Below are 21,535 nucleotides of genomic sequence, written 5' to 3'. Positions count from 1 at the left end.
ACTATTAAGATCAATTGACTATACGTGTAAACGGATTATGACCAGTCATGCTTTCTCAAAATAGTAACGACTAGTGTCACGCTCTAATCCCAAGACATGACTAAAAACAAACCATTAGTACTACATCGTAGTACCCTTTCATTTTATTTTATGGATGCACCTAACCTTAAGGTTAGACTATCTACAGACCTGATAAAAGGATCAAGCCAGTTGTAGTTCACCATTTTGTTAAACTAAAAAACATAGAGTTCCAGAACCACTCAATAGAACTCAACAATTATGATTCATTACATTCAAGACTACTCAATGTAACCATCCAACCACCAGGATTCCAGATAACTTAATGAAATTCCAAGAATATGGTGCTTCGGACAAACTAAAAAAAATCATGCACGAAGTAGGATTCCAAGCTGACATTGCCATGTTTATGTTGACAAGACAAATTCCCATTGATTAGAATTAGTCTAAACTGTGACAGATAAATGATATAGTTCAAATAATTGGTCTCTTCAAACGTAATCGATATAGAGAATTCAACCTCGAACACAATGATACATTCTCTTAAACTGATGTAGGCCATGGACCCACGTCATTATTATATTAAACAAGCGGCAGCTGGAATTTAAGCATTATAATTAATATGTGCATTTTTGGAGCTATGATGCATGTATGGTGCTTTAAATATATGGCTTATGATTATCTGAAATCTTTTAGTCTTGGTTTGGTACTGTGATGATTTTGAAAAAAGCTGGTATCAAAAGAGCTGCCAGCTTTTTTGTGTTTGGTAAACATTTAGCTTAAGTATTTTTTCACAGTTTTAGGTGAAAAAAGCCAAAAACAGGAAGCTGCAAAACTCAGCTTTGAAAAACCGGTTTTTTTTTTTTTCACATTTGTTTTACATAAAAGTTTACTACACATTATAATACAGTTTTTTTTCTTTTCAAAAGCACTTTTACAAAAAAGTTTACCAAACACTCAACTACTTTATTTCACAGCTGCTTATTCTTACAGCACATCAGAAGCAGTTTTTTTTCAAAGCACATCAATACCAAATTAGCCCTTAGTTTTCTAGAAGTTATATTGTAAGTCTTTATTTCATTTGTCTTCTCATATTTCTCACTAAAAGTTGTAAGCCTATAAATACTCGTAGTTGTAAGGCATAAAAGGAGTGGAAGTTTTTGGAATTATCATATTAATATTTGAGTTGTAAACTTGTTTTTAAGTGTCTTTCTCTTGTGAGATTGTTCATTTTTGTTCTTTTAGGTGTCTACGTCATAGGCTAGTACTAAAAAAGAAGTTCCTAAGATTTTCTGATCTCTTCTAGCACTAAGAGATAGTAGACCCTACTTACTTATTCTTTTAAGAACAATTAATAAAAATGACTTGAAAACTTTGAGTTTTAACGATAAGAACAAAATAAAAAGTAAAATGAATAATATCAAAATTGATTTTTTAATGTAAAAATGTGATTTTTCGTTAAAGTGAACAGTACCAGAAACTTTTCGTTAAAGTTTCCATTATTTTACCTATCATTTCATTTTTATTTTCCCACCACATTGCATCCTTTGCATCATAAACTAAAAGGTTACCATCATATACTAACATCTAAAATAAAATCAAAGGGAGTCGAATTTAAAAAGGCAAGCATGATGAAAAACATTGGAAAAAAAAAGGAATCAATGGATCATCAATGATAATATACCGCAATTAAAGAAGATCCCCAGGGGTACTTTCGGCATAAAGCATCGTTTTTCTTGCCTATTTAATTGTTGCATCAGGCATCTCTCTCAGGTTCTCAGTTCTCAATCCAACCACATCTGAAAAAACACAAAAACATCTTCAAAATCTCTTCCCCTTTTATTTCTCTGCTGACACATCTTCAAATCTCCCTTTGACCGCCGTGCACTGTCTCTCTCTCCCTCTCTCCCTCTCTCTCTCCTCTGCAAAATAAATATATAAATACAAATAAATATATATAGTTTGGTTTTCCAGATTTTTTTTTGTTGGGTTTTCTCCCATCATCATCCTTCGCCTTTTCGCCGTTCTTGCAGAGAAAGGCTCTCTACCCGTGTTGTGAGATAAAGAAAAGAGAGAGAGAGTGAGTGATCCTTTTCTTATTTCACTTTTGGTTCTCTCTGCACTGCAAAAGCTTCACACATCGTGGATTGGATTGATTAAATACACATCTTTTTCTGTTTAAGTGCAGCACTTATATCCCTCTTCATAATTTGACTCCCTCTCTCTTCCTATCTGCGCACGCCCTATCTGTTTTGTTCAAAGTTCCAAAAAGCTCTGATCCGACGGCCACGATCTTCTCGTCATCCATTCGTACGGCAACTTCCTCTTTATTTCTCTACGTAAGTATTTCTCCCTCATCAAATACATAGCCTTATTGACCAACCTTTCTCTCTCTTCACTCTTTCTACGCTGATATACGTACTTGGGTATTTTTATATCACTATATATGCACGCTTTCTGTATTCTTTTCATTTGTTTACTGTTGTATCTTCATAAATCTTATGTTTTTGTTTCTTCTTTTTCATTCGAAATTACGAAATTTCATTTCTTGAAAAAAACCCATGTTTTGTTTTTAAAATCTGACACTTAATCTTTGATTAGTTCCAACATGCAGTGATTTAACTTTGGATTATATGACTTGTTAACTGATATGGGGATTCTGGATTTTGGCTACTGATATCTGATTTACTTTTTCTGTTGAAATCTGCTCGGGGGGTATTTGAGTTTCTGCATTTCGTTTGCTAAGTGTGTTTACCGCTTGTTTAGTACATGATCAAAGCAGTGTTTGATAGCTTTTAAAGCCGTAAATTTCGAAAATTGCTTGATGAGTATTTTGCTAGTGTTCTCAGCAGCTAAATTTGATCTTGTATTGCTGGTATACCTTATAAGAGTTTGTTAGATTTCGGTGGTACGGTTTTGGTGAATTATTAATCGTAGTTCGTGTTGTTGAATGTAATCTAATGATCCTTGCACAGTGTGCATAATTGTTAATTCGTTTCAATTCAATGATGTGTAGAACTTCTTTTGCTTTCTGGGTTTGCAAAACTAGGTTAAGAATTTTGAGCATAGATAATAATTATAGGGATTAGGTTTGAGAGTCTTGGACCTTAAGCACACATGGGTTAAGTGTGGGGAAGAATTGTTGATGAACTTGCTTTAGTTTGAAATATTAGATATAAACAGATATGCGCTTTTCCAAATCAAATACCCTCGAAAAGACATTGGGCAAACCAGTCTATAGATGCCTACTCAATTATGTCCAAAACACACCCCTAAAAGTTTGAACTTTATATGGTTTTGTAGGTGGAAGTGGTCTATATACTTGATTAATTGAAGGATTGTTGTAAATTTTCCGCTGTGTCTTTGTAAATTTCTATAAAGGAGTGGTAGAATTTTATGTGGGAAATTTTGTGTGGAAGGGGATAGTTACTTTATAGAGGATGATGCTGGATGTTTGTAGCCTGTAGGACAACCTGCAGGGACTGTACCCTTATGTAGGGCAAGATGCATCACATTGTGCGTGACTAGATTTTCCATTTCTTCGTGAAATCTATGTCCCAAACATATAGGACTCAATGGTTTTGTGGGAATCGAATATCTGCTTTGTAACATTCATAACACTACAAGGAATGGGACCTTTACGGAACGGGACATTATATCTTTCTCTATTGGTCTTTGCTTTAGATTTTATGTTACATCAATGAGTCATCTTGTGTTAGGAGTTAGGACCCAATTTGGGAGGTTGTGGATTCTATATGATACGATCTTTTTAAAGCTGAATTCTTTTCAAGAAAAGAAAACTTGGGGATTGTATGGGAAGTGCTTTTAATTCACTGAAAGCGTTTTTAGAGAAAATGCTTTTGGGTTCCAAAAGCATTTCCTAGGGTTAACTTGCATTTTTACTAAGGATTGGTTTCAAAAACATTTTTCTCTAAAAACGCTTTTAGTCATTTAAAAGCATTTCCCAAATGAGCCCTTAATCTTTATAAAGCTGAGGTATTGTGGTGATACTGTAATAGCATATGTGTCTAAAACTACCACTTGCATATCTGGTATAAGTGGGTCATGAATAATATACTTTTCATAGCATTTTGAAAAGCTTGTGTTTATTTATACTTATCATGCAAAAATAATAACCTTAACAATGTTATCTATTATTTGTAGTGAACAAGTAGGCACCTTGTACTCAAGGCTGATGGAGCCTAATGGTCATAGGAGAGTAAGGAGAAAGGATGTCCTAGAAAATGGTGACATGAGTCAGTCAAATTCAGGTGATGAGCTGGATCCATGGACTGCATGGGCTTACAAACCTCGGACCATTTCAATGTTGCTTATTGGCGCATGCTTCCTTATGTGAGTGCTCTTTCCACTAAGTAGATTCTCTAAAAATAGTAGGTTTACAGGTTATTTTCTGGATCACAAACTAAATACTTCTGGTCTTCTGCATTATTTACTACAATCCCTGCCAAAGCTATTGGGGCATCAGATGGTTTTGGGCAAGTAATATTCTCATGGATTTTATTTTCTTCTTCTTACAGTTGTCATATAGAAGTAGTTGAGTTGTTAGATTTCAAGCTTATGTGATTGCATTAGCATGTCAAATTGTCTACCACCGACATAGGTGATGCAATGATGCTTTTAGGTCCCTCTATTAGGCTTACAGAATTTATTTTCCAATTGTAAATGGCATTATTAGGTTTTGTAGTCTCTTTTTAAGGTTTAACAGTGTATCTCTCTAATCATTTGATTTTGCCGTTCATGCAATTATAGTGACTGTTACAAATTAGCATGCCTTACCCACCACATCCCAGGCCTTAGGTCTCCTTTTATACTCGACTGGTCATTGTTGAAGAAATTGTGAGCTGTGTTTGTATTAAACAATTGGTTAATACATTTTCTTAGCTTGTTGTCTGTTTAAATGTACCAGTTGGGTAAGTGGATCCCTAGACCCAGAAAGCAGTGCATCTGGAGATGTTGTTACATCTGTAAAAAGGTTAGTTCTTATTTGTTATATTTGGTGATTAGTTTGACAGTATACTCTTATTTGCCTTTTACAAATACCATGCTGACTCTTTTCCTGCAGGGGTATATGGGCGATGATTGCAGTTTTTCTTGCTTATTGCTTGCTGCAAGCCCCATCTACGTAAGTTCTTGGATTGAGCTAGTTGTATATTTTTTATGGTAAAAAAATGTTTCTGCCAATATTTTACTGGATGGTTGTTTTGGTAACGAGTGGGATTAAAAAATTTTGATTGGTTTTACTTTTCCCTGTTCGTTTTTCCTATATGAAAGTACTTCTTTTGCTACTAGTATTCACAGTAGTAATCGGGTGAGAAATTGTTAGCTTTATGTTCTATTATGTTTCATACAGGGTGCTTATCAGACCACATCCAGCAATTTGGCGCTTGGTTCATGGAATGGCTGTTGTTTACCTTGTTTCTCTCACATTTTTGCTTTTCCAGGTCAGTTTTTGGCTTTATTATTATCATTGTTTTTATTTTTATAGTATTATAATGAGATTTTTCTTTGTCGGTTCAGTGTATACATGCATGTATGTTGGTATATGCAAGTATAAAACCTGAAAGTCTGTTTGTTGGAAGTTCTAATGTCTTCAGTATTGTGATAGTTAATTTTGGTTTCTCACTTTACAGAAGCGTGATGATGCTCGGCAGTTTATGAAGTTTCTCCATCCAGATCTTGGTGTTGGTAATGCAATTATTTTTTTTTCTTTCAAATCTATTAATGTGGAACTTTAGCTGATAAGTTTCTAACCTAACCTTTCTTATCTTACTATGGGTCACACAATTCCTTGTTATAAATTTTTAATATGGCATTTTAGCTGATAAGGGATGATTTATCATTCAATTTGTTATGCGTATGAGATTTGTAAAGCATTTTATACTCAAATTATTTGGGATGCCTTAGGTAGGCTGCATAATCAAGGTATTCATCTGTTGTTTGTATTTCTTGATTTCATACAGAACTTCCAGAAAAATCTTATGGTGCCGATTGTCGCATATATTTGCCTGAAAATCCTACTAGCAGGTTTAAGAATGTTTATGTATGATTTCTTCTTTCACGCCATCCATTTTAATTGTTTCTCATGTATCGTTATGTTCTCAATCTACATTAATACAGTATCAGGGTCTGAATCTTATAATATCTCTTTCTCCTTTCTCCCCAGGAAACTCTTTTTGATGAATTTGTTGTGGCTCATATAGTTGGATGGTGGGGAAAGGCTATATTGATCCGTAATCAGCCCCTTCTGTGGGTGCTTTCAATCGGATTTGAGTTGATGGAGGTTAGATTCTTGACCCTCTACCTAATTCTATGTACGCTCAAGTGGTTGACTTGATATTAATCGAAAGCTTATTTGGCACGTTCAGTTTACCTTCCGCCATATGTTACCAAACTTCAATGAATGCTGGTGGGATAGTATCATTCTTGACATTTTGATCTGCAACTGGTTTGGTGAGAATTCTCTTACATTATTTTGAGCTTCTCTTAGCATAATATCTTGCATATCTTAGCGAAGGAGTTCTGTTATTTGTCCCATTTTCTGTCGTTTATTTAACTTTTTGGTTTATTAGCAAATAAAAGTTCAGTTTTTATTTTTAGTAAAAACATTGGGGCTACGGCTGTGGTGCATGGGATGTATCTTGGTCAGTTCCCTAGTAGTATACTGAAACTTTTGCTTACTCTTGAGACTGTTCTTCGGATTCAAATAGATTGACTCACTTGACTAAAATCTTTTTGATTTTCCATTTGTCAGTTGATCATAATCTCCGTTTATTATTCGATTTGCTAAGAACTTTAAGACCACCAGTTGCTTATTATGCAAAAACTGGCACGATGAGATCTTGTATTTGCAGTAATCATTTGCCAAATCTACCATCGTTTTTTCAATAAAGTTTGTAGTTAAAAGTCAATATCTAGAGATTATTGTTGTGGCCTCCTGAGTTTTCTGTTTGGATACTTTGCAGGTATCTGGGCAGGAATGCATACGGTCAGGTACTTTGATGGAAAAACATACAAGTGGGTTGGTCTGAGCCGTCAGCCAAATATTATTGGAAAAGTATGTTTTGGGTTTCAGTTACACATTTTGGTTGAACCATGATTGCATTATTTTTGCTAATTGGCTTGTGGAATTTTTTAACTGAAACAGTTATAATAAATTGGAAGTAATCATATAACATGGGCAAATTTCTTTAGCTACTGCAATTATAATAAATAGTTAGTGTGGTTTCGACATTGTTATTTGCAATTGGTTTTCTGTACGTAGTTATTCGCAATATGTGATTTTGGGAGATGCAATCTGTATGGTTTCAGGTCAAACGAACACTGGGGCAGTTTACACCGGCTCAGTGGGACAAGGACGAGTGGCATCCCTTGCTAGATCCATGGCGTTTCATTCAAGTCCTCACTCTTTGCATTATATTCATGACTGTAGAGCTTAATACATTCTTTCTTAAGTTCTGTCTATGGATTCCTCCCCGGAACCCCTTGATCGTTTATAGGTTAATCCTGTGGTGGCTAATTGCAATTCCGACAATTCGCGAGTACAATTCATACCTTCAAGATCGGTACTCTCTCTCTCTCTCTCTCTCACACACACACACACACACACACACCCCCCACATTTCATCAGAAACTATTTGCAATGATGTAGTTTACGGCTTACTCTTTTTGCTCCACTACCGTATTTGCAGTAAACCAGTGAAGAAAGTAGGGGCATTTTGTTGGCTTTCTGTCGCTATTTGCATTATTGAACTTCTCATTTGCATCAAGTTTGGACATGGTATGCACTTCTTTTCTTCGGGTTCCTTGGTTTTGTGAAATTTCTCCGTCCATTGATTGACAGATGCTAATTTACTTGATTTGTTTTTATTGCTTTTGATCAGGATTATATCCTAAACCAATGCCATTATGGCTGGTAACGTTTTGGGCATCCGCCGGAGCGGCCCTCGTGATTTTTTTGATAATCTGGTCATGGCAACTGCATCAAAGTTTACGGCGAAAGAGGCAATGAATTTACAATTGTGTACATCATTCTTTGATTTGCTTCGTCGTCTCAAAGGGTTTCGATGTCGATGCGTGTTGTAAATATTTTATCAGCTTTTTATTAAATTTGTACATCCATCCTGATTTTCTTATAGATTAGTGGATCACAGTTCCTTGAGTAGAGAATATTCATTCTTTTCTTGCAAGGCAGCTGGTGAAATTACTGGTTTGCCCCCATTACTGGCAAATTTTTAAGAGGATGAGCCTTGTTTAGTTTTTTATTTTTTATTTTTTATTTTTATGGGTTAAATTTTTGTTTTTTGACAAAAGCGTTAGGGTTAAATGTTAAGGGAAGGGAAATCGGTGGTGATCGAATCTGCATTAAGGGGCATAATTATTATTACTTTCCAACTTTTCGTCATTGTGGTAAAGCGCCACTTGCAGTTAAAAATTTGTTAGTTGCATCAATATTTCATCTATGTAATAATGTACCAAATGAGTCATGGCAAACAGCTGAGTCAAATTTCATTGATGGTATAGAATTTGTCAATCCGCTTTGCTCGTTCAGATATGTGGAAATGTTCGTGGAGAGAAAAACTTGTGTGCAGGTGTACCGATTGTAAAGCACGTCTCGCAAAATGTGATATCTATATTTCGTACTACATGACTCCTTATTGTAGTTTCTCTCGAATGGAAGTTAAAACGAGTAAAATTATGTTATGTAAACAATTTTAGTGATGAATTTACTATTATTCTTTACAAATAGTATTACGACAACGGCTGTACAAATTACAGACCCAAATGAAATGACTTCTTTTAATCAAAATCCCTGTACCCTTTACCCTCTTAGGCTTAAAGTTCACTTTCTTACTTTCATGACCACACATTAGACTTATTTTCACACATTATAGAATCCATGATGCTTCTTGTTTTTGGTTACCCTATTTTCGGAGACTCACCATTTACACGTCTAGCTCGTTTATTAGGATCTTTAGTCAGCTTCGATGAAGCTAGCAAGATCCGAAACAATGAAGGATCCTGGGGCTTAGACCTAATCCACAACATGCCCTTTACTATTCAGGCCGTCCCATTTCTTAGAGGACAAGCTTGTAAGCTTCTTTTTAATGCAATTTTTCTACATAGAAGCAAATGGGGAGGGCTCTGGTTTTTTCTTCCAAACAGTCTGTCCCCGAACAATCTCTTCATCTTTATGGTTCCCAGTTGTTTGGAGGAGATGTGTATATCTCAATGGCTGCTTCTCAAAGGAGCCCAAAAACACGCTGTTCTCAAGAATCCCAGCTCCCAGAGAAAATCCATTCAGTAGACTTGTGTCATGATTCTCTTGTTTTAGTCCCTCTATCAACATTCCATCTTTGTCTGGATCGCAGAGCGATTGAACAATATCTGAACTTCCACACTCCTTTCTGTATTCTAGTGTGATTCCAGTCAGTTGGTGAGACTCCAAAATATTGTCAGGAATCGTCTATCGAAAACATAGATTAAATTGGTCAATTAAGAGTTAATTATGGTAAAAAGAAACTTAAGTGACCGTTTAGAACTACTTCCGAGATTTTAACCCTTTCAGAAGGCTTGCCAAACATGCTTTTAACGAGGGGAGATAGATTTTATTTACCTCAAGCATCCATCGTACGTACTTGACATTGTTGACATGCTGGTTCATGTCCAAATCACTTCTCTTGGGCTACAAGTAATAAGAAAATTGCATATTCAGCATATGCTTAATTCTCGCAAGTCTTAACTGTATACATGGATGTAGCTCTGAGACATGGGAGTAATTTGGACACGAAATGTTACCTTCAAATCGTTGTTGACATACTTAGCGTTGTTGTCCAACTTTACGATTTTCTCAGGGACATCGCCTGGGATTGCCTGCTTCTCTATGAACCAAGGTGCAATCTCACCCCTCACTCCCTCTGGCATTTTCGAAAGGCGCCTAGTTTTCTGGTTCATCATCACCCAGGTGCTGTTCCATGTTTTATTACAACCATGGTTAATCAATGACAAGACTGAAACAAATCATTCATGAGGAGATCATGAAAGTGATTGGAAGTTTGAAGAAATCATACAATACCTGGTCGCACGAGCAAAAATATGGCCCGTAGCTTGGCTTCGGATCAACCAGTCTCGCTTCATACCATTCTTCCCTGATGCTTGAACCCAAGTGTCGATTTCCAGTACCTCCCCCCTGCAGGATGTGATTGTCACATTTTTTTTAATTTAAAAACTGTTCAATGCTACAAAGAGTCCTACTACCTAGCTTTAAAATTTATAGAAAAAAAAGAACAACTCCATGTTTGAGTCCCCTCTCTGAGGTTTAAATTGGACTAGAATATCGCTCGATCACAATGAAAACCGATGATTGGACTTACCAGATTGGATACTGGTCAACTTGAACTTGCATTCTTGAAACAACCCAAATAAGATCATTCTTCATCATTTCATGTGTTGCTCCAAATCCATCACTCAGGAGTCCAGACATCCAAACATGATTCAATGCCGTCTCCTGCATCATACCCAAAAAAATTCAGTATTTTCGAGTTCCGAAACAACGTAACACAATCATCACATGTAAGAAAAACAGCTTTCTTAATTAACTTTATCACCTGAAGCAGATTGAGGATGCTCTCAAGTGTGGCAGTTTTATCCGGGCCGACCTCATAGGACCTAATGACAACCCTCTGCCTGTACCCCACGCCGCCTTCGATGCTAAACGCTTGTCGGAAATGATCAACGGACTGCTTGGTTGTCGGAATGTTCTGTCGAGCCTGCTGCTGAGTCACGAAGTCATTTCTGGTTGCCACACCAGCTGCCATATCAACTTTGGTTGCGGTTTTCGTGGAAGTTCCATTGATCTTGATGCTGCTCAGCTTTTGCTTATTGGAGTCGTGGCTATCTCTGCTGGAAGAACACCTCACAGGGAAGTAGGTAAGATAAGAGATGGTGGCCATGGCATAAAACCTTTTTTCTGGGGGGTATTTTTTTTTTTTTTTGTTTTTTTTTTGTTTTTTTGTTTTAGTTAGAAGAAAGGTTGAAATTTGGAAATGGGGAAGGAGATGGTTAAATAGTTGTTTCTGGACGGAAAAAGTTAGGAAATTTGAGAGGACAAAAGAGGAAGGAGTTGTATATCTCAAAGAATTGCCTTGTGTGTGTTGAAGGTTAAGTTTTTGGTGCTCTAAATTTTTGAGTTGTGACAACATAGGTTTAATCGATCTCAAAAAGCAGACAAAAGGGCTAGTGTATAGGTTTTTGTCGCATATTTTTCTTTTGTTTTTGTCATGTTTTGGAAGAGAAATGCCAATACAAAGTGCACATGATTGGTTGGTCTAGCGGTGTTTGGGTTTTACTTAGTTGAAGAGGGTGTTTCAAGTTTAACTCACGCAAATGCGATAATGATATCATATGTTGAAAGATTGAAGGATCGTGCATGTGCTCAAAAGAAGTTGGGTTACTTCTAGTACTGTTAATTAGTTTTATGATGAAATTTCAACTTCTTTTTTATTTATGTATATAGTGAGTTCGTCTCCATTTGAGAGTGTTTTTGCAAGCACTAAAAGTGTTTTTTGACAAAAAAAAAAAATGCTTCACGAGCATGTTTCTTCATGATGAACTTCCAAATGCTTTTCTAGAAAGCACTTGCAGATTTTTTTACGTATTTGCAATAAAAACGCTTTTAGCTGAAATACACCATTTTTTTCAGAGAAGTTAAAGTTTGTCTTTTTGGTCATATACGTATCGTTCGTGTTAACAAAAATGCAAAATACAAAGCGAGGTGGATGTGGCGGTTTTAAGGCATGGCATCAGCGTGAGGACCGTAGTAATGTACGATTTGACGCTCGTAGTCTCCGATTAAGCACGGTTTGAATTTAATGCATGATTGGATTAATACAAACAAACAATTCATTCCAAACCATTCCGTAGGAAAAGGACATCTGGGGGAACCGATTGGCTGTTGGATATAGAAAACCCAAACTCTTCCTTCTCTCCAAGACTTGCCTCCCTTGATTTGATTTTGATTCTTGCTTTTGAAGGTTACCTTTGTTTTTTGTACACTTCAAGGCAGAAAGTAAAATTGATGTTATGGGATGTTTCACAGTTAAAAGTTATCGCAAAGTGATCTCCGCACGTCTTTTTTTCCCGTCTCAGTTTGTTCGCTTTGAGCATGCTAGCAAAAATTTGTATCTCAGCTATTAAGCTCAATATACGTCTTTGCATGGAGATGTAACGTACCGATTAACCTACAAGTGTCATTTCACAAGCTCACACAACCCTTGTTATTACTTCACTTTTTGTGAAATAAAACAATTGCATATTGACCAAAAGAAAAATAAAAATAAAACAATTGCATATGTTTAGTACAAAGCTGTGCCTTGAGTTGTTGTAGGAGGTGAATTCTGGTGAATAAATTTACATTTACCATTCTAAATTTACATCCGATGAAAGAGAATAAAATCATAATCAAGCCTTATCTCACTAAGTGGGGTTGGCTGTGTGAATTTTAGAATACCGTTTCGCCAAGTTTTTCGTTAGCTCTAAATACTACATATCTTTTATTACAGTTAAGAGTCTTTCTAGGTCTTCTGTTATCCAATGAAAAAGAAATCCACAATGCTGCTGTAATACAGAAAACTAACACAAGATGAGCAGTGCATAATTTTTGACTGCCTCAAGAAGTTGATTCTTGGGGTCCACCGTCCACGTATTCCTCAATGCCAAGTTACAGTGTGAACTCAAACTCTTATCAGTATTTTTCTGCGGAAAAGAATCATCTTTGGATCTCTTCTACCTAATTCTCCTCATCAAACAATTGAGCTCTTGAAATTTGATTCAACGGTTAAAAACAGGGGCCCACTCTAAAAGTTAAAAGAACTTTAGCCATTGGATCAAATTTCAAAAGTCCGTATTGTTTGATGAGGAAGATTAGGTGGAAATGATCCGGAGAAGATCCCTTTCGTTTTTCTGCATCTAAGTTCTGGAAAAATTCTAACACGTCGGTGTCATTCAACGCCGGGATTTCAACATCAGCAAAGTTGGGAAATTGCTCTGTTTCTTTACGCCCAAGCAAAGTTTGACTTGCAACGATGACGGCGTCGCCGTGAGTTAGTGAACAGGCAAGAGTTAGGGAGATGAGGTTGGGGATGCCTTGCATACGAAGGGAACAAACAAGCAAAGCCAAAGGGAGAATTAAGGAATGTGTCCATCAAACATAATGAGACAAGCAGTAGACTCAATTAGTAAAACTAAGCACGACCGATGTTTACCATGTCGATTATGCAATTGTTTTCCCTTGGTCTGATTATGCTAAGCATCGGGTTGAACGAATGTTTGGACTTTTAGACATGTTGCTCTTCGAGATTAAGTGCGTAATTAATTACTAATTACCATATAAACAACATTCTTCTGCCCCACATTGCTAACAAGTGGGTTCATCAGAAAGAACAAAAGAGGCGATTATAAATTAGAAGTGAATGTGTGCAAGTGAGACTCTTTGACTTCCTTGGCCAACATCCACAGATAAATTTTCTTTCAGTCACCTCACACGCACCTCATGCAGCAACCGAGGAGATGCAGATCAACACGAATCCTGTCTTCATTTCTGCCCAGAAGGGTAACGAATGTAGTGGCTGTTATGTTTCAAGTTGAAGTTCTACTTGCCACATTTTACGCCTCTGGAAGTAATTGAAGAGACAGGCAAACGTGAACAATACTGAAACGTGCATGTCCTCTGGAAAAAGTCCTTCCGTACTGTTAAAGTTCTTGAATCACAGGAACCTACATTTCATAATGGTTATAGGAAGGCTGTCCAAGATAACGCTACAGGAACATTAACGATATTTCGAGCGGAATTGGATAAACTAGAAGCTAAATTTTCACTATCTGCACAGCACTAAATAAAGCTCTGTTAAAAACAAAAAGTAATACATCAGATTTTAAACCGGACAAAAACCACATTCGTTACAATAATACAGAACATGGCAGCAATTCCATCCTTCATATTACCTCATGAAACAAAATAAGAAGGAAAAGAATGAACCAATAATCTTGTCAGAAGTTTTATTTGGAACAATATGATTCACTTGAGAGTTTTATCTGTACACTCTGATGTTGACTCTTCCGAAAAAATGGTTTCTGATAACTAATCAATAATCCAATTCAACAACTGATTTTGAGTATATTCTTCTAAACTTGGCAACAGCACAAAAATCTGGTAAATATGGACTCAACCTTTCAAGTTACAGGTTTGCCAAACTCACCAATCACCATCAGCAGCCCTATTTAGCAAGTGACCTGTAAAACATTGAACCGGGAAAGCTGTCAAGCCAAGAAGAATATTAAAAGTTTGAGAATTTGCTATGTTGAAGTGAAACTTGAAAGGAGATATCTTACTTGCAGTATAACTCAAAGGAATTTGGTGGTTAACACAACAGAGTTCTCTCGGAGTTGAGAAATCCCTCTTAATATCTCATGCCTCTCTTTGAAGTCAGCTGAGAAACCTTGAACGCCACCAATAGCCTCATCAAGACTTTAAACGAGCAGTTCCTTCACTAGCTTGAAATTAAATTCTCAAGGTACCGAACTGCATGCAACTGATAGTCTTTGTCTAGATGCTTAAAAAGTGCACTGTGTGTACAAGAATCAGGCTCGACCTCTCTGTCAAGCATCTGTTTATACAACCTCAAAGCCTCCTTCCAGTTCCCTATGTTGCAGTTCTCATTTATTAGAATAGTGTATGTATACTTATTTGGAGCTATTCCTTTCTCCTCCATCTCAGTAAACGACTTGTAAGCCTGATCCATTCTCATCACTTTACAAAGGCCATTTATCAGCGCATTGTAGGTGACCACATTTGGCAAAATATGCTTCTCTTGCATCTCTGAGAAGTACATATATGCCAGTTCTAGTCTTCCCTTAGCCGCGTGTGCATGAATCAATACTGTGTAAGTTATCACCGAAGGAGACAAACCTTTGCCAAGCATCTCATAAAACACCTCTCTTGCCTTCATGAGTTGGCCACTCTCCAGGTGAGCGTGAATGATGCTAGTATAAGTTATATGGTCTGGAACGATACCATCACGTACCATTTTCTGCAACAAGGTATATGCTTCATCCAAATTGCCCAATTTACAAATCCCATTCACAAAAATATTGTATGTGAACAAATCAGGAGGGAAACCCCCTGCCAGTATTTCTTCTTGCATGCTAAATGCCTTGGAAGGGTCACCAAGCGTCAATTCACCCACTATTCGAGTATTGTACGCAAATCGGTCCGGCTCCACTCCTCTATGCAACATCTCATCAAATAACTCCTTGGCCATCGATAAGTTTCCCGCCTTGCAAGATCCATTTACCAAGATGGTATATGTAAAAACATCAGGGCAAGTTCCTTGATTGGTCATTTCTTTTTTAAGCTGTCGAGCAACAGCCAAGTCTCCGGATCTGCAAAGACCATCCATAAGTGTGTTATAGGTGACGAGAGTAGGAGTGAAAGTTCTATGCCTCAACTCATCAAACAATCTGAAAGCATCCCCCAAGTTCCCTAATCTACAATACCCGTATATTAGAGTGTTGTATGAAACTATATCCGGCCTTATATTTCTCTTTAACATATTGGAAAACTGTTCCCTGGCATCAGTCACTCTTCCCCGCTTGCAGAGTCCATACATTAACGAATTATAAGTAGCCACGGTGGGATTCGCTCCTCTAATTACCATTTCTTTCTCAAGACATAATGCCTCTTCAAGCAGTCCTTTGTTGCAATACCCACAAATCAAAGGGTTATAAGTAAATGCTGTAATCCTCAATCCAGATTTCATCATTTCCTTGATCAGCCCCTTGGCCTGCTCCAGCTCCCCTTTCTTTGACAGCCCATTGATCAACACATTATACGTTACATCGTTGGGAAAACACTCTATCTTTTGCATCTCTGACAAAAGGTCAAGTGCTTGTTGCACTTCTCCTTCCCTGCAGAATGAATCCAACATAGTATTATAGGTAACAATCGTCGGCTTAATCCCAGCCTCGCCCATCATTCTGTAAACGTCTTTAACTCTAGTCACAAGGTGTTTATTTCTAAGTATCCTAAGAACCCTATTGCAGTTCTTCACGTCTGGCAACAACCGGTTTCGAACCATCTTATCGAAAATCCAGAGACATTGCTCAAGCATCGATTTTTTTGTATAAACCCAGAACAAGAGATCGAGAAGCTTCAACGAGACCTTCGAAAACACATACTCATTAATCAAAACATCCACAATCCCATGCATATTTACACTAATCACCCTCTCCATAACCCAATGCGCCGGCCTCATCAAATTGTTGTGAGCCAGAATCTCAAGAATCACACAGAACGCAAACTCGGATCTTTTAAAACCCGGTTGGCCCTCGACCCATCGGAAAAACCTCAGAGCGATTCTGGGTCGGGTCCTAATCTCGACGAGGACTCGAACAAACAAGTCGGGGTCGACAATAACAGCTTGGAAACGATCGGAGACCCACTTGGAGTTGCAAAAAGCCCAGGGCTTTTCGTCAATGGTGTCGAAAATAAGGTCCCGGTAATGGGTTTGGGAGAAAGCTGTGGTGCGTAGAGAAGTAATTGAGGAGCAGTTCTGGGAAGACCCAGAGAGGGCGAAGAAATGGCGTACCTTGAGAGGACGGTGGTGTACGGCGGAGGAGGAGGAGGCAGTGGCGGCTAAAGCTTTTGAAGCTCTGGCGCAGAGGGTCATTGAGTGCAGAGGCGACTCATCCGGTGGCGGAGGATCGGAGAGAGAGAGGGGTTTTGGGTTTTGGGTTTTGGGTTTCGAGTGAGCTCGACGGTTGATGGGCGGCTCCGATCGAAGTGAGCTTGGGTAAAGGTGTGGAAGCAGCCATGGTGATGGTGGCTATGTATTGCGGACCTGAGCCCAAACCAAAACACTGGACTTCGTAATCCGAATTTCCGGTTTACTGTTAGGTTTTACTCTATGATTCAAAACTGTTTATTTTTTTAATTCACACACTTTAAAGATCAACTCGACCAAAAATCAACTAAATTCAAAATTATTTAGACGAATCATGTTATTTATTTATTTTAATGAAAAATTTAATACTGTTGAAGACTCAAATTTAAAAACGTTAATCAAATAGATAAAATGAACCGTGTAACATTAAATGATGAGAATGAGAGCTCAAAAATATAATGAGAAGGTCTCACTGAAAAAATCGGTAGCATTTCCTAAATTATATTAGATTGTAGAGTATCTCCAATCAAGCTCTCTATTTTATATCAAGGTTCTAGCTAAAATTATCAAAACATTATGTTAGTAGCTCTTTAAAAAAGTTGTACTCCAGTCATACTCCCTACTTTAGCGTGTCATAATGACTGTACCATAGTGACGGAAAGCAATAATGCTTTTACATAAATAAATTATTTATATTGATACACAAACAAGATCAAATGAAACAAATGCTGGAGATTACACCACGTCTTGTGCTTATGATACACATGAAGCAGCTCCCTTCAGCAACTCTACTTTTGACGATCCATTAATTGTTGAAGAATTGCCTGTCAACAACACAAACAACTCATGAAACCCAAGTGGTCTGGTACACGTTATTTTCGTCATTAAGATCGACGATGACAACATAAAACCTAACAAAAAGTTCTGATACATGTTAAAAACTTTTCCTACATTGTGATTAAATTCCTTGAAAGATCGGTTTCAGTTGAGCTTTTGATACATTTTATCCCAAAAAAAACACAGTTTTGTTGTAGTGACTTACAGGACAGGAACCGTATGATTTCATCCCCTGATGTAGTTCATGGGATGAGATTAAAAGTTTTACAGGACTGAATTCAATGGATTGATTCTGTCCTCTGTTGTCTGCAAACCCAATTAGTTCACGTTGTAGAAGGTGTTCGAATGCCTGCAGAAGCAAAAAATGAAAATGTTCTGCTAAAATGTAACACAACAATAAGATTTGTTATAACACAATTTTAGCAAGGAGATAAGCATACCCGTAAGCAAACATTTCTTGCAAAATAGTCAGCTGTCTTGACCGAATCGTGTATGCTTTTGTACTCTGCCAGACATGCCAAACATGTAAGCGAAAACTTAATAATAGGACTTAGAAAGACAAGAATCACATATTCACCTTTCATTACAGCGTTGAAATTGTATGAGTTCTGCTCCTTAACTTCCAACCTCTTCATGCATACCAGAATGTAAAGTTCCAATACAGAGCAATCTGTTTAAATCGTCAATTTTCATAAGAAACAAAAAGGAGAAAACGAGAAAAGAAGAAGACAGGAAACAATACATCATTGCTTTGCTTCACTTAATAGTTATATACACAAGTCTTTGGCAGGCAGAAATGATGGATATGGGAGGAACAAAGAATGCAGATAATGAAGTCCAACAAAGAAAGATATAAATTCTCAGACCTTTTATGCATTCCAACTTTGGATGCCTTTGGATATTTGAAAGTGCAGTTTTGAAGTTTTCTAGCGACAGCATTCCAGATTCTAAATCCATATCAGAAACAGCGCGGAATCTAGTACCATGATCCACGATGAGTAACTTTAGTATACGACAAATGATGAACACTAAAAGCAATACGTTCATTCAATTCTCTCACATTCAAAAGAAAAACTTACAGATATCTTAACAAATGTTTGACGGTTGAATCAAGATTCAGATATGTATTAATAATCTCTTTGAATCTCTCATCGGCCAATATAGTCTGTAAAATGTCAAGGACTTTACAAGCTGAAGGATCTGATCTGCTAGAATACTATAAAGGTCGTACCCAGTGCATAAGGCTCCCGCTTTACGCAGGGTCTGGGAGAGGTGAATGTCGGGTAACCTTACCCCCATTTTATGGAGAGGCTGCTCCCAAGTCTCGAACCCGAGACCTACCGCTCATGGGCGAAGGCACTTGCCATCGCACCAAGTGCGACCTCTGCTAGAATACTATAGAATGAAAAAATTGTTTTACATGAATATTCTATATTATCTCATTAAAAGACATAGTCAGGAAAGGATACTTGAAGTTTTGCATTGAACGCAATAACATAGTCTGGTGGAAAGCTTGAATCTGTTGGCAAAAGTAAAATGTGCTCCAACAATCTGCCTCGCTTGGAAATTAAGAAAATCAGAAAAGCAACTACTACATTGGAAGTGTCAATATTTGGGAAGAAACAATAACAGCACCCAAGCCATAAGTTAATAACTTTACCGTTGTATGTCTTCATAAGCAGGAGGAAGAAACAAAAGCTTTCTATGTGAAAAACGAGATCTTACTCTTTTGTCCAAAAGCATATCAGCATCCTGCATGAAAATTTCTTCTCAACTTTGATGCAACTAATCCACATGCTAACATTAAAACCTAGGCATTCACAGTTATGGCAACAAAAGTTAACAAGGAAAAGATCACAGCAACTTTAAAGCAACATACCAGTCGCGAACTCACACCAATGACAACAGCCTGAGATGTAACTGACTGCATTGCATCAAGTAAACTATAAAGCAATCTCTGTTTTCCCTGTAAGGAACCATAAATGAAAAAGAAATATTGAGTCAATGGTTGTTTATCTTTATTCTATAAAGACAGCGTGAGTTTAAGAACTCAAAAAGGCATTTGCACTGCATGAGTTGCACAACTTGCAGAGATGCGACATGGGTCAAAATTCATATCTGTCGAGACTCATAACATATTCCCATGAGTAACCGACAATAAACTCTTTAAGGTATGTGTAGGTTTAGCTTGTAAGTCATACACTTCTTACACCTTATATGTTGCACAATATCGTCTTGTCTTAATATTTATAGTTGATACTTCAACCAAAAGCACCCAACCAGAGTCAATTTTGAGAAAACAAGTATGCTCATTTGAGCTCTGATCAAGCAAACCCCTTTCATGAAAGCTCCAGTAGAGAGAAAAAAGTACAAGATATATTTTCTCTAGGTTATAATTACGTTTTCATTGACATTCTTCCAACATTTAGTTTCAGTAGACCGAAGAGTGTGCTTGTTCTTTATGTTTCAGTCTGCACATACTCTTCTTCAATAATAGACATAAATTACTCCTTATGAAAGGATAAACTTTCGTATGATTTCCAGTGTAACTTTGCAGCCCGAGAAAAGATTCACAAGTTTTTACATGTTAACTAATTGCTTTTCACAAATCTTCACTAGTTTCAAAGAACGAAGAAGCCAAAGATAAATCATGAATGTCAAAGAGCAAGGCTGCAGAATTGAAAAACAAACGGGCAAAGGAAGATGAGGTCTTACCAGAGCAAACAAGTCAAACTCATCCAACACAAAAATAATTGTTTTATGCGCTAATCCACACTCCCTAATTAGCAGATAAACAGATCTGTCAGAACCTCTAAACCATTTGACAAGAATCCGCACCACGGAAACTTTATACGTACCTTAACATGGCTATCATAAACTGAGAGTTATCATCAAACGATGCCTACAAAAATGATCACAACATCAAGAAACCATAAGTTTTCGAAAGTACAATGCTTCAAAAGTGGTTTCAGATAAAACTATGCACATTACCATTCTCGAGAACACCAACTGATGCTCCACGCATAGCTGCCTAGCGATTTCCTGAATGACCAACAAGCATATTAAAAAAAGAAAAACATAATGTTACTATCTAGGATTCCTGAATGATTCATCACAATTTCAACCCCAGACCGGAAAAAATAAAAAGAAAAGTAGACAGAATCATCAACCTTGAATGCGCAGTTGTCACTGCTGTGTAAAAGGCCACTCAACCTAATCTGCAGCACAATTTCCACTCCAAATTAAATTGCAAATAAACATTAAAACGGGATTAAAAAAAGCAGAAAAATGCAAAGAAATTTTATAGAATAAAAGTGAAAAATGCCAGCATACCACTGAAATCATATCAGGAAATTCTTGTAATAAATCGCTGAGCACAAGCTCCAATACCTAAAACACGAGTAGAATAATAAAATCAACTGTATATTTATATTACAATTATAAGAGGAACTACAATGGAAAATTTGGGGGGGCAAACAGCAATTTTTCCGGAACCACGGGGACCCAGAAGCAAAATGGAGTTGTTGCAGGCCTCAGTGATCGAACTCGAAACTAAAAATTTCAACTTGCTGCAAAAACAATAAAAAAATTAAGAAAATCAAAGCCAAAAAGCCCCCAATTTTTTATTTTTTAAAATTGAAATTAGGGTCGAAGTGTGTGAGATTTGAAGGAAATTGGGGACCTGTAGTTTGAGTCGTCGGAGTGAGAGAGAGCTTTGAAGGCGAAATTTGGGTCGCAGAGCCGGGTCCGGAGCAGACATAGGGCACTCTCCGTCGGATTTTCCCGCGCCATTTCGCGAAGCAAGCTCAGAGCGAGAAGAATTGAGACGAGAGAGAAATGGCGGGAAGGAATGCGCAGTCGGTTTATACAGTACCAACATATGCCCCACCTAAGACCGAAGGCCCAAGTTAACTATGGGCCGAACTGAAACTTTTCGGTGGGCC

The 21,535-nt window shown here is 37.3% G+C and overlaps 4 protein-coding genes across 6 annotated transcripts; 1 reads left to right on the top strand and 3 right to left on the bottom strand.

Moving 5' to 3' along the window:
• The first annotated feature begins 1,793 nt into the window (after window positions 1–1,793).
• On the top strand, window positions 1,794–8,300 carry LOC103402640 (CDP-diacylglycerol--serine O-phosphatidyltransferase 1). Of its 3 annotated transcripts, XM_008341387.4 has the most exons (14): window positions 1,794–2,098; window positions 2,207–2,357; window positions 4,183–4,371; window positions 4,946–5,011; window positions 5,102–5,161; window positions 5,390–5,480; window positions 5,670–5,724; window positions 6,000–6,079; window positions 6,203–6,319; window positions 6,405–6,489; window positions 7,002–7,093; window positions 7,348–7,601; window positions 7,728–7,816; window positions 7,920–8,300. In XM_008341387.4, exons 3-14 carry the CDS (start codon window positions 4,214–4,216, stop codon window positions 8,045–8,047), a joined length of 1,275 nt encoding a protein of 424 aa, XP_008339609.1. In that variant the 5' UTR covers window positions 1,794–2,098; window positions 2,207–2,357; window positions 4,183–4,213; the 3' UTR covers window positions 8,048–8,300. The 3 variants fall into 3 exon arrangements, with proteins under 3 accessions (XP_008339609.1, XP_008339608.1, XP_028951644.1); XM_008341386.4 differs by having other exon boundaries at window positions 1,794–2,357; XM_029095811.2 differs by lacking the exons at window positions 1,794–2,098; window positions 2,207–2,357 and having other exon boundaries at window positions 2,498–4,371.
• A 448-nt stretch (window positions 8,301–8,748) lies between these two features.
• LOC103402639 (palmitoyl-acyl carrier protein thioesterase, chloroplastic-like) lies at window positions 8,749–11,200 on the bottom strand. The gene is made up of 6 exons (XM_008341384.4): window positions 10,644–11,200; window positions 10,410–10,543; window positions 10,112–10,225; window positions 9,835–10,003; window positions 9,653–9,721; window positions 8,749–9,502 (listed from the first exon to the last, which is right to left on the bottom strand). The coding sequence occupies exons 1-6, from the start codon at window positions 10,986–10,988 to the stop codon at window positions 9,155–9,157; spliced, it is 1,179 nt and encodes a 392-aa protein (XP_008339606.1). The 5' UTR covers window positions 10,989–11,200; the 3' UTR covers window positions 8,749–9,154.
• Window positions 11,201–13,921: 2,721 nt separating this feature from the next.
• Window positions 13,922–17,026, bottom strand: LOC103402638 (pentatricopeptide repeat-containing protein At1g22960, mitochondrial-like). Its single transcript, XM_008341383.4, has 2 exons — window positions 14,425–17,026; window positions 13,922–14,325 (listed from the first exon to the last, which is right to left on the bottom strand). The coding sequence occupies exon 1, from the start codon at window positions 16,758–16,760 to the stop codon at window positions 14,583–14,585; it is 2,178 nt and encodes a 725-aa protein (XP_008339605.1). The 5' UTR covers window positions 16,761–17,026; the 3' UTR covers window positions 13,922–14,325; window positions 14,425–14,582.
• Window positions 17,027–17,227: 201 nt separating this feature from the next.
• On the bottom strand, window positions 17,228–21,451 carry LOC103402637 (origin of replication complex subunit 4). The gene is made up of 16 exons (XM_008341382.4): window positions 21,274–21,451; window positions 21,070–21,160; window positions 20,925–20,981; window positions 20,762–20,809; window positions 20,583–20,633; window positions 20,450–20,493; window positions 20,307–20,370; window positions 19,471–19,557; window positions 19,252–19,343; window positions 19,061–19,142; window positions 18,671–18,756; window positions 18,458–18,567; window positions 18,169–18,261; window positions 18,032–18,096; window positions 17,797–17,940; window positions 17,228–17,578 (listed from the first exon to the last, which is right to left on the bottom strand). The coding sequence occupies exons 1-16, from the start codon at window positions 21,381–21,383 to the stop codon at window positions 17,543–17,545; spliced, it is 1,260 nt and encodes a 419-aa protein (XP_008339604.1). The 5' UTR covers window positions 21,384–21,451; the 3' UTR covers window positions 17,228–17,542.
• Between the last annotated feature and the right edge of the window lie 84 nt (window positions 21,452–21,535).

Source organism: Malus domestica, chromosome 16, assembly GCF_042453785.1.
Source record: "Malus domestica chromosome 16, GDT2T_hap1".
Taxonomy (NCBI): Eukaryota; Viridiplantae; Streptophyta; class Magnoliopsida; order Rosales; family Rosaceae; genus Malus; species Malus domestica.
Note: the sequence above shows the minus strand (reverse complement) of the source record. Positions and strands in the feature narration are given on the sequence as shown.

Excerpts from the sequence above, each read along its gene's own strand:
- LOC103402637 (XM_008341382.4), bottom strand. The coding sequence starts at position 21,383 with ATGGCGCGGGAAAATCCGACGGAGAGTGCCCTATGTCTGCTCCGGACC. Across the intron at positions 18,757-19,060 it reads CGTTCAATGCAAAACTTCAA|ACTATATTGGCCGATGAGAG; the intron begins GTATCCTTTCCT and ends GACATTTTACAG. Across the intron at positions 18,568-18,670 it reads AAACATTTGTTAAGATATCT|ATTCCGCGCTGTTTCTGATA; the intron begins GTAAGTTTTTCT and ends TCATGGTACTAG.
- LOC103402640 (XM_029095811.2), top strand. The coding sequence starts at position 4,163 with ATGTTATCTATTATTTGTAGTGAACAAGTAGGCACCTTGTACTCAAGG. Across the intron at positions 4,372-4,945 it reads ATTGGCGCATGCTTCCTTAT|TTGGGTAAGTGGATCCCTAG; the intron begins GTGAGTGCTCTT and ends TAAATGTACCAG. Across the intron at positions 6,080-6,202 it reads GCAGGTTTAAGAATGTTTAT|GAAACTCTTTTTGATGAATT; the intron begins GTATGATTTCTT and ends CTTTCTCCCCAG.
- LOC103402638 (XM_008341383.4), bottom strand. The coding sequence starts at position 16,760 with ATGACCCTCTGCGCCAGAGCTTCAAAAGCTTTAGCCGCCACTGCCTCC.
- LOC103402639 (XM_008341384.4), bottom strand. The coding sequence starts at position 10,988 with ATGGCCACCATCTCTTATCTTACCTACTTCCCTGTGAGGTGTTCTTCC. Across the intron at positions 10,004-10,111 it reads ATTTTTGCTCGTGCGACCAG|CACCTGGGTGATGATGAACC; the intron begins GTATTGTATGAT and ends AACATGGAACAG. Across the intron at positions 9,722-9,834 it reads ATGTCAACAACGATTTGAAG|CCCAAGAGAAGTGATTTGGA; the intron begins GTAACATTTCGT and ends TATTACTTGTAG.